The following is a 10,934-nucleotide window of genomic DNA, read 5'->3' as shown; positions in this document are numbered from 1 at the left end:
AAACTTGTATTCTTATTTTGACTAGTAGAAGTGAAAAATAAGAAAAAATCAACTCAAACATTTTTTTGTCGCACAGTGTTATTTATCTTATGAAATTGTCTAAATCATTTATATTATCAATAGGCATCTTGCTTTATCTTGGACCCCTTTTAAACTAAGTCCCTGCTGTTGTCCATGAATATTTATGGGAGGTTGTTGGGTCCTAATGCCCAGACAAGCCATGCAAGTATCTCATAGATGCCAATTCGCTCTCGCCTACAACTGTTAATTGAATGTAAATGACTGAGGACCTCCATTCAATTACCCCCACCTGTGGCACCGCATAAACACATGCATACAAACGCATATTGAGAAGTATTATCAGCTGCCTGCTGGAAATCAAATCATGTTTTTGTTGCCAAGTTTTGTGAAATCTATGCAAATGTGAAAACGCTTATGCGAAAGGCCAGGGATCAGCATAAATTAGGGGTTTCAAACAGCAGATGAGGCAGTGAGAGAAATAATTTTCTTCTTTACTCTTTGCCAAAAATTGTACATAAACTGAAAAAAGGTTCACAACCTATTGAATTGCAAAGAACCTATTGAGATATTTCTTTCTAGTTGATTATTAGTAGAGGACTCGGAGGTAAAACTTGCTTTATTTCTCTTAATTCTCTGTTTTTCTCAGTGCAGCTGAGTAGCTTAGTAGCAGCGAGACTTGAGTGACGATTGCCACTACGAAATGCTTGAGACTCGAGTGCCACAAACTTGGCTAAGATTTCAATTTGTATGATAACAGCGCACTCCTGTGCAACCCCTCAACAATTACACATCTGCAGTTTGAAGGAGCCAGGAACAAGTTGAATGAATTTCTAAGCAAATTGTCCTCTCCTAGACTTATCATAAAAACACGTCTCACGCCATTTGCCAAATTCGTTGGCCTGGCTCACAGAGATTGGTATCGGAAGAAGCGAAGACGGTATTGACTCAAATGTCAACGGCATGCGGTATTTCCCCCAAGTCGATGCCCTGCAGTGACTGGGAAATTAATTAATAGTTTTGTCTACTCCAGCTCGGAAAACCCACCCACTTTTGCGCCCCTCTACGAATCTGAGTGTATGTGTGTGTGTGGCTCTTGGCTTTCGGTTTTCTAAGCACTTTGAGTATATTGCAGGACGATTGCTATTAGCATTGATTGGAGGCGTCCTTTGTTTGTCTGGCATTTGACCAAAAGCCTTGGCCCGGACTTTGTTGCGGTTGGCTTTGCTCTGGGTTTCGGTTTGAGTTTGCTGTCGGTGTTGAACTGAGTGGGGATTCTCGGATGATTAGCTACTTGAGACTGCATAATTATTGTCTAGTTGTTTGTCGGAGAATGTCATGAATACCTTGGCTTGGTTAGGTGTAAGAATGTCGTGCTGTAATCAAAGGAATTTCACTATCTGTTGGTTGAATATGAAAATATTAATTCATTTATGCAGGGTAGGTAACGCCTTTCAATATTTCCTATAAAAATAATTAAGCTGTGGGATTCCCTTCTACTTTAATTAATTTAATCTTATATTTCAGTAGATTATTTTCTTTATTGTTTCAATAAGGTAAAAGTAACTAAAACTTTAATGGAATTTATCTAATAAACTCTCCACAAGGTAGAAATATATAAAATACTGCTATCGCTGTCACAAAATTTACATATTCTCAAGTGGAAATTTACAGACTTCTTAGAAAACATTCTTTGTGCTATTCTTGGGACCAGATTTTACGGCTACTTAATCGATGTAAACTTGATTTCAAGAACAACAACGAACCCTGCAAACAATGAGTAGATTGTAAGCAAACAATGTAACCAAATTGTGCCAACAAATAAACATAAACAAACCCCAAGAATAGGGAGAACGGGGACAGGAGCCGCGGGTCAAGCGCAGCAACAAAAGAAGTCGCAGGGGGCAGGATCGGAATCAAAATCAGGGGCAGGAACAGAAGCTGGAGTCCTTCGGTGGGGCTGGATGGATTGGGTGGACTGGGTGGTCTGAGTGGGTGGTGGTGTAAATGCCAAAGCTGAGAGTGTTCAGTGATTTAGTGGCCTTGTGTTTACATTCGTGTGGGTTTGTTTGCATCAGGATCGGGATGTGTGTGTGTGGGTGGGCTGATTGGGTTGAAGCTGAATAAATAAACAAGAAATCAGCAACAGCCAGCCCGAAGCTCGATAAGTGTGTAAGAGCCAGAAGCTCCCGAGGATTTTGTATCTGATTTGAGACTTGGCCAGGACTTTAAGTGTTTTCTTTTCGGCAGCAGCGGTGGGGTAAACAAATCACAGAATCGAGTGTGTGCGTTAACTGAGTTGTCCTCCTCTGATGTTCCAGCATCGTGACTGGCTTTTCTCGTTCTGACAATTAAGTGTCTGCAGGATTTTTGTCTGTTTTTGTGCAGGTGACAACTACTCGTACAACTGACCAAGTGAGATACACAAGTCAGATAGAAAATAGATTGAGAGACCCTCCAAGGAAGTACATTTACCTGAATATTTACATACGAGTAAAGTAATCAAAACATGACTTCATACTGGAATATCCATATTCTAATAACAATTTTAATAAAATAGTTTCCTTTTATCTGTAAGTAAGGTTCTTTAATTCTTATGTCTGCCCTTACCTAATTCTGTTTTGATACTGAACTGTTATTTCTGATAAGAATGTTTTAATGAAGACAAATTGTTTGATAAGTAAAATGTTGTAATGTCTATTTATGTAATTCACCCTCATCACCCTCATCAATATTATTATTAAATTTCCCATCTTATCAATTAAAATTGTTAGTGTTTTTGTTTGTTTATAAGTTCGAATTCTGATAGCTTTTTTGTCTGGTTTGATTTTAAGTGCAAATATTTTAGTTTACCATCAAGGTCAAAGTCATTTACAGTGTCAATATAAGTGTCAGTTAGTATTCTGCTTTGTCTGCGTGTGACACTGACATATCAGTTATTTCGACGTTATCATACACAAGTTTGTACGTGACGACATCTTTTTTTTTAAGCTTATAAAACAATCATACTTTTAAGTCCCTGTAACAAACCACTCGGAAATGATTCGATTCTCTCCTATCGCATAATGATCGTCATTAGGGCATGGAACCTCATAGATAAACCCATTGAAATCCCAGCAATAAACGATAACACAACTGCTCTTAAACCAGTCTAATTAGCTGGCAACAAACGGTGAACTGAAGTGATTTGTCAATCAATTAATCAGTGGCAAAACGTATCAAGCACGCGGCCATTGATTGATTTATGAGTCGCTTGTTAGATATTAGCAAAGAAATAAAAACAAAACAGCAAAAAAAAAGGAAAACAGAAATGCAGAACCATTGAATGTTTTGTGATTTGGTGGCCGAGTCATATATTTTGTTATCTTTTTACGGCTATCTTATCACGCATGCCGTTGAACAAGTTGCCAGCAAATTAAAGCACTGATTGCAGCAGAGTATCGAGACACCCGATTCCTCTGTCTCTACACCTTTATCGAGTTTTTGTTCTTTTCGATGGGGGCTTTTTTTTACGGGCCCTCACCCATTTTGGTTTACTTTTATTGACATCGTTTCGCCTTGGCTCACTTTCGGAGTGCGGGGATTTTTAAAGTCAACTAAAAACTAAATAAAGAGAATGACGCAATTACTAAGGCAACGTTTTTGGCTTGTTAGGTTCTTTCATTTATGGTGGCTAGGCAGATCAGTGATTTACATATCCTTCCTTAGGACTTGATCAGCAACAGAGCAAAGGCCAGGAAGCCAGAAATCAGAGTCAGAGGAACACTCTTTCCAGCAGAACTGGCATAGCATCTGTAAGATGTCAACATATATTAATATTATCTTAAGAGTTAACTAATTTAATGGCAAAACTTACCCCAATTGCGTGACATTGCCGTAGACGTTCTGCTGGAAGTTGCTCCACGATGCAGAGGCATTGTTGTTGGCAATCTTGATGCCATCGGGAGTGTAGCTCGACCTGGCCAAAATGAATCCGGCACTGGTGGAAGCATTGTTGGCATCGGTGTAACTGCAGCCCGTCACATAGGTCGAGTTCACAAACTGCAGCAGCTTCACCCAGACGTACTTCGTCTGCGATCCATTCACGATGCTCACGTTGTAGCCAGCAAGAGGGTTAGTAGCATTCAAGGTGATGTTAGCAGTTTCGTAGACGTCCACGTAGGTGGAGAGGTTGGTGCTCGAGTGGCTGATGTTGACCAGCATGTTGGTGTTGTTCCAGATGGCAACGTTCAGCGTAATGCAGGACACATTCGCAGCTGGGTTGCGGGCCACCTCCACCCACTGGCCAGCCAACTGGAAATTTCGAAAAGAAAAGGGTTCATGATTAGGATAAAATTATCTTCATTTATGTCTATTCGAAAAGTTTGCTTAATTGAATCAATATTTGTGCAGCTTTAGTTTGTAGTCCAGTAGTATTGTTCGAACTGCATTAATGATAGAAATATCAGTTCTTGATGGGCATGAATCCTTCTGCATTATTTAAAAATGTCCAAAGATATACCATTTCTAAATATAATGTCCTTTTCTTTCTCTAGTTCAGTTTCAAATTTTCAAATATTTTCAACTCCTTTCTATAAAAACATTTCACTCACTTCGGTCTGGTTAAAATCCAAGCTGGTGGCTTGAGCGCAGGTCTGTGGATTTTGGGCCAGCACCATCGAAATGGAGGCCACGATGGCCAAACAGATCATCACAGTTTTGCACATGATGTCACCGGGGTTTTGTCACTTGTATCGGATGGGGTTTTGCAATAAATTCCGCTTTATTGTTCCGGTTGTGCGATCGGTTCGCTGCGAGTACGACGTACAACTGAACTGACTTCCCATCGGCGGCTGGCTTTTATAGGCGTGTATCTTTTCCCGTATTTTCGCAGCCATTATCTATCGATGCCTGCATATGTGGAGGCGCCTCGGCTCCGTCGCCGATTTACGTACATCTGACGTCTGTTATCGCTCCGAAGGCATGACTAATCCCCTGAGGCTCTGGCAATCAGTTGGTTTTGTTATTGGCCTGCGCTCCTTTGAAAACTCCCCCCAAACATTGGTCAATAGGCTGTCTTACCTGCAAAGCCTTTGGAAATGGTTTCCAAGAAGTGATTCTCACGGCCAAAAATAGATTCCCACCTTAATTATTATTGTTGGTTGCAAACTCATTTAATTGTAGCACCTTTTTTTTTAAGTTTTATTGGCCAAACTGATTTAGGGTGCAAGTAAACGCTTCGAAATCAACAAACATTAGCTGCCGACTGGATGTAGGTTTTATTTGGTATATAAAAAAGCTGTAAATACGTTTATTGCCTTATTTGATTTCGCTGCCTTGTAACAAAAGTACGTATCTTATAAAAATATTTACAATATCATTTATTCTGGTTATTAATCATATTTTGCAAGCACATTTTTACTTGCGGTCTGGGAATTTCTATTACTTTTTCTTACAGATATCATTACGATGTTTTTTAATTTTATCTTACTGCTTTTCTAGTTGAAAAGCTGTTGTTATATTTCCCATTACTCACTCCTTACACTCTACGGTGTCATAAACAGGTACGTTTTCTTATCTTCACTCGCTGATATCAGAAACAGGTATTAAATTAATTGAAGCGTTCTACGCAACATTTTATCTAAGCCTTTTAGTGATCTATCACCCCAAATAGAATATACATATAGAGAGGAAACGTCTTCATTTCCGGATTTAACATTATCGCAACCAGACACTGAGTCATTAATGAAAACAAAAACAAGAATGCAAAAGTATAGAAAAATAAAAGTGAAAGAAGTCAGAAATGCGATAAAGAAACATTTTTAATAAGTAGCGATCGGGAAAGTACTATAAAATTTCAAACTTTCAAGTGTTAGAGAATTCTTAGCCGATATCACGTTTAATTTTAGATTACACTTTCAAGTATGACGCATTTAAGACTATTTAATGAATAACGTAGAAGAGTATGAATATGAATGAGAGTTTATTTATTTATCTATTCATTTGAGGTTTACATTTTTATCGAGTACAATGCATATTTAACTTTAAATTAGACCACGGGGTATTTTTTGATAGAATAAAGCTAATCTTGTGATCTTTCTTAACATTACATATAAACTCCCAAGTATAAAGTGAATTATTTGAAGGTCAATATGAAGGCCAGGGCAATCACTAGTAAGGAGATAATGGCAGAAGGATTGGCTCCCGATGGTGCATAGCAACTGGAAGAAAAGAAACTGTAATATAAATTGAACACGTAAAAGTGATATATAAGCATAATCTAAATATATTATTTATTTTTCACCAGTTTATCAGAACTTTCATCAGTATGAAAGAAATGCAATTGGTACTTACCTTTCGCCCTGAGTGATTACCGCCATGCTGCCATTCAAGAAGTTCGAAGATAAACTGGATGCATAACTCTGCAGTTTATCCAGAGCTGCGGTGGTTGGGGTACGATCTCGGGTGAGGATCATTCCAAACGAAGTCGAGTTGTCAGTCTGATTTGTATAGCCACACAGGAAGGTTGCATCGGTGTAATCTGTGTAAAGGACTTTGTAAACTGTATAGGGAGTGTATCCAGGTGGATTCCAATAGGTGAAGTTAAAGCCATCAGGGGCAGCTGAGGCATTCACCACGGTGAGGGTGGCATTCATGGTCTGGTTCACCCACGGATAATCTGGAGATACCGCGTATGTGGTATCGATCAGCACAGTAGCATTTTCTTTATGTGGTATCACTGTAATGTTAACCTCAGTGCAGAAATCAGTTCCAGATGGCTGACGAGCCACTTCCCACCAAATGCCAGAGAACTGGTTGGAAATTTAAGGTTAATTAATGAAAAATAACCTTAGGTGTATAGATTTTGTACCTGATCAAGATCCACAGCGATGCTTTCGGTTAAATTACACAGTTGTATATAATCTCCGGTCTGCGATTGGGCACTTCCTTGGTAAAAAACCAAGAGGCACAGAAGACCCCATAAATATGTCCTAGCTGACATAATAGCAAATTATGGCTTGCTTGTGACTCGGCCTCAAATCAAGAACTGAAGCCATGAAAATTCTGGGGTTGGTCATCAAGTAATTACCTGACATAAGTCAAAAATCGATCAGGTGTTATCTAATGAGTGGTCACGATAAATATGGTATGATTATGATCAAATGGAGCCAGGGATGGACTTGTAACAAAGAGTGTTTCTATATTTGTTTGTTTTCAATTTTAATAGTAACAAATTACAAAGGCAAACACTTTAAAGATTCCTTTTAAATTTTAGATGGAACTACTATTATAAATATCGCTTTTTATAAGAGTTTTTTTAAAGGTTCACTTGATTTCTCGCACTTATATAACACATATAGCTACTGTAGGGCGTTATTATTATTAACCCCTAAAAATGATAATTACAAAACATGCGCCTGCGATATCTTATGGTCAGAAAGATAAGCGATAAGACCTTTGTGACACATTTGAGTGCTTGGCAAACAATTCGTGGAACAATGCTACTCGTTCTTATTTCAGGTCATTGTTTTATTTTTCTAAGAAAATATACTTGTGAAAGAAATTTATTGGTTGGTACAGCCCTCAATTGTAAGCACTTTAAACAATGTTGAATAACTCATATATTGAGGGATTTTGGTACGTTCAGGTTAAGGGAGTAACTTTAACAATTATTTATATCCTGATAACTTGTTTCTTGCTTTTAACTTCGCTGTGCAACTTTGACCTATATTTTTAGAACTAAACTGCTGTCAAAGCCAACAGTTAATTAAAGTTAGCCCCTTTAAATATTACCAAGTAAACCTACTTTCGAATGAAGAACGCCCAGTGCAGCAACTGACAACTTCAAACAACTTCGAACAGTGTTGAACAGCACCCTTTAGTGGGTGGAAATATGTGTGCTCTAAGCTCGAACGATTATGTTAACGGCTGCATGTCCTCAACTTGTCTTCGGCTTGTCTCGAAAGCTCTCAAACTCCTCCATAGCACATTAATTTTAAATGTCCTACAAGCTCCCCAAGTATAAGCTGCAGATAGTTGAGGGAAAACGAGAAGGAGATGAAGACACTAGAACATTTTGGTACAGTTGACACACATTCAACGTAATTCGGCCATAGGCTTTTGTCTCGGGAGTCGTTTTCCTCTGGAAAACTTTTGCAACTGCCAAAAGTTGACTACCGAATGAGGAAAAAAAGCAGTCATAGCATCTGGCAGAGTTGGGTAGCTAAGGTGGCTTGTATCTATTATTTAATTAAAACTATTCGGGGTGAGTGTGTGTATGGGGCTAAATAATTTAATTGGGCCGTGTGTGAAAATTTGTAATGAATGACAAAACGCTCTCCGGCACAACTGCCAGTATAACTTTCAGAGTTTGCTGTTAAAAGGTGAGGGGTTTTGGGGATTGAAGTGAGAAAACACTGAAACTTTTGATTAACACAAAATAGAGTTCAGGTTTCCAGGAGACCGAGCTAATTGCCTTTGCACTCAATGCAATGCTAGTCAAATGTTGTTCGAAAACACATATAAATAAATGCTACTTTTTTCCTATCTTTTATCTTTTCAATTCCAACTTTTCACATTTTAAACTTTATGATAGCCCAATGTCAAAGAGAAGCTACAGAAATTGTGGTTTTATATTTTTAGTTTGTTGGCTAGATTAATTTTTATATTAAATATGAAGTTTAATTTAAGCCTGTGTCTTTTCCTTGTAAGTATCTGACATACGGTTTAATTTCAATTAATTTGCTTGATTAAAGCTTAATATTACTTAGCTATTTAGTCCATTGCGTAATTATATTATTTGTAAAGTGAGGACACGTATGAGAACCCAACAGATTGGATGAAATAAACTTGTTATTATCTTGCAGCATTTCCTTCTCCTACTAACGAGGTTGATTGAGCTTGTTATAAATCTTCAGGCAATCTTGAACGTATTTAATTAGCCCACTGAAGCCTTGTATCTTTCATCAACAGCAAATATACTTGACGAGCTGTGGTTCCTTTCCCTTTTATGCCGCTCGCAGCCGCAGCAAAAGTGCATCTCGTTCACCCAGAGAAAATAATTAAGTTGTTTATCTTAATGCAGGCACATATACTCGTATAGGGATACATATATCTCTAACACAACCACACACACTCTAGCAAGGACTCCCCATTTTTGCCACTGCAAGTGACTGTTAATTACACCATGAGCTTTATGCAAAACCCCAAGAAAAAGAAAAGTGAGAGCAGGGTAAACTTTCTATTAAAGCGAGTCTTGTAGGAGTGTGTGCACACACATGCTTTTTACCCCCTTTTACTCTTTTGTGGACTCCTTACTCAAGTGCGCACTGCGCAAGCCAATTTAAATTTTAAAATAAGCACATTAACTGCATGCACAAGCGCTAAAACAAACTGAATTCCTCAGTTCTCCGCAATTTCCCTCTCGTTTTTCAAGGAACACGCGCTCATATTTAATTTGCTGCAGATTTACGCCTCTTCTTGAAAGGCACTCATTTTTGGAGGAATAGCCGGGGAAAGAATTTCAGGATTATAAACATTTTTTATATACTTTTAATTGCAATTAGACGTTGCAGTGTCAAAATTTAAAGTAATGAATTGATATATACTTACCAAGATTTTATATTAAAATGTATTTTTTTTTGTGTACAAAAAGAAATTTATTCTTTTTGCATTGTTAAAGATTCCAATCATATTACCAACCCATCATCCGTAAAGCAAATAAAAGTCGCATTCTTTTTCATATTTCATAATTTGATTTTTCATAGTTTTCTTTTTCGTTCTTTTAATTATTATCCATATCTGCTTATAGAAAAAGGTGAAACTAATTGTTTAATTGGTTTTACAAAAAATGTATAAACTAACTAGTTGTTGGGGCATAATTAATTGCTAATCATTTTATTAATGTAATTGATATTTATATTAATGTTTGGGTTTTTTCCCACTGGGACTTCTGTTTACTTCGATTAACTGCCATTAAACATTATAAATTCGATTAAATCGCTCCTTTTTGTTTTCTCTTCTTGCATTAAAACTAAAACACGCTCTTCATATTCCATATAAAATCTAAGCAGTTGTAGAAAAGGATGTAGTTGGTATACGAAAGATCTTTAAATACGAGTCATTGGCTTGATATGCTGTCCAAAAGTTCTTGTTAAATTAACAGGAAAACAATTATTTACATACGATTCAAATTAATTTAATTTGATGCCTAACATAGGTTTTCATAGACTTTCTCTAACATTTTACATTTATTGTTTAGTTTTTGGAAGAGCTACAGCAAAAGTTTCTTATTGACGTCCGTATGTACAACTTGCGATGGAGAAAAAGTTCTTATCGAGTTTGCTTTGGAAGGTTTAAGTTTAGGATAAAAGTTGTTGTTTTAATATAGTGTTTGTACTGATATTGATAGTATTAGAAACCAGGTGTGCTATATTACATAAATACGATCTTTGATATGTAAGATTCAAATCAAAAGATTTAAAATATTGAGACTGGTAACTATAGAAACCATTGGGGAACTCAAGATATATTGAAATTAAATACCTTTAATAATTTTGTCAGTGGGTTTGAAAAACTATAAGTTGAGAACCATATATCTAGTAATTTGTAGGATTAGTCCTTGTAAGCTGCTGTTCGTTTTTGTTGTCACTCGCTCGATGATTGTGCTACTGCATTTAATGTATCTGGTTCTGTTCCACACCATATCTATGTATATACGCCTTATATTGTTTATAGAGACCTCGATTTTGACAGGCGGTTTTCCAAAAATCACAACGACTTGAACTCGATCTAAAGCAATTATTGCATATCATATGGCTGATGGCTGAAGAAGTTAATCTAGGCTAAGTTTTTATCCTTTAAAGTTGCTACTCGTGGGAGGGGAGGTCCAGGGATCGGCCTTATCAATATAAGCATATCGTCTTGGGTTCATTTTT

At 37.2% G+C, this 10,934-nt stretch overlaps 2 protein-coding genes across 2 annotated transcripts; both read right to left on the bottom strand.

Moving 5' to 3' along the window:
• Positions 1-3,339: 3,339 nt before the first annotated feature.
• LOC108097956 lies at positions 3,340-4,816 on the bottom strand. The gene is made up of 3 exons (XM_017200568.2): positions 4,611-4,816; positions 3,875-4,311; positions 3,340-3,810 (listed from the first exon to the last, which is right to left on the bottom strand). Exons 1-3 carry the CDS (start codon positions 4,722-4,724, stop codon positions 3,723-3,725), a joined length of 639 nt encoding a protein of 212 aa, XP_017056057.1. The 5' UTR covers positions 4,725-4,816; the 3' UTR covers positions 3,340-3,722.
• A 1,151-nt stretch (positions 4,817-5,967) lies between these two features.
• Positions 5,968-7,027, bottom strand: LOC108096299. Its single transcript, XM_017197782.2, has 3 exons — positions 6,869-7,027; positions 6,352-6,809; positions 5,968-6,218 (listed from the first exon to the last, which is right to left on the bottom strand). Exons 1-3 carry the CDS (start codon positions 6,998-7,000, stop codon positions 6,134-6,136), a joined length of 675 nt encoding a protein of 224 aa, XP_017053271.1. The 5' UTR covers positions 7,001-7,027; the 3' UTR covers positions 5,968-6,133.
• Between the last annotated feature and the right edge of the window lie 3,907 nt (positions 7,028-10,934).

Source organism: Drosophila ficusphila, unplaced genomic scaffold (assembly GCF_018152265.1).
Source record: "Drosophila ficusphila isolate 14025-0441.05 unplaced genomic scaffold, ASM1815226v1 contig_791, whole genome shotgun sequence".
NCBI classification, from domain to species: Eukaryota; Metazoa; Arthropoda; class Insecta; order Diptera; family Drosophilidae; genus Drosophila; species Drosophila ficusphila.
This window is presented reverse-complemented; position numbering and strand designations above follow the sequence as displayed.

Coding starts and splice junctions, on each gene's coding strand:
- LOC108096299 (XM_017197782.2), bottom strand. CDS start 7,000: ATGTCAGCTAGGACATATTTATGGGGTCTTCTGTGCCTCTTGGTTTTT. Junction 6,810..6,868: donor TCGCTGTGGATCTTGATCAG/GTACAAAATCTA, acceptor ATTTCCAACCAG/TTCTCTGGCATTTGGTGGGA. Junction 6,219..6,351: donor GTAATCACTCAGGGCGAAAG/GTAAGTACCAAT, acceptor CTTTTCTTCCAG/TTGCTATGCACCATCGGGAG.
- LOC108097956 (XM_017200568.2), bottom strand. CDS start 4,724: ATGTGCAAAACTGTGATGATCTGTTTGGCCATCGTGGCCTCCATTTCG. Junction 4,312..4,610: donor TGGATTTTAACCAGACCGAA/GTGAGTGAAATG, acceptor CGAAATTTCCAG/TTGGCTGGCCAGTGGGTGGA. Junction 3,811..3,874: donor GGCAATGTCACGCAATTGGG/GTAAGTTTTGCC, acceptor GACATCTTACAG/ATGCTATGCCAGTTCTGCTG.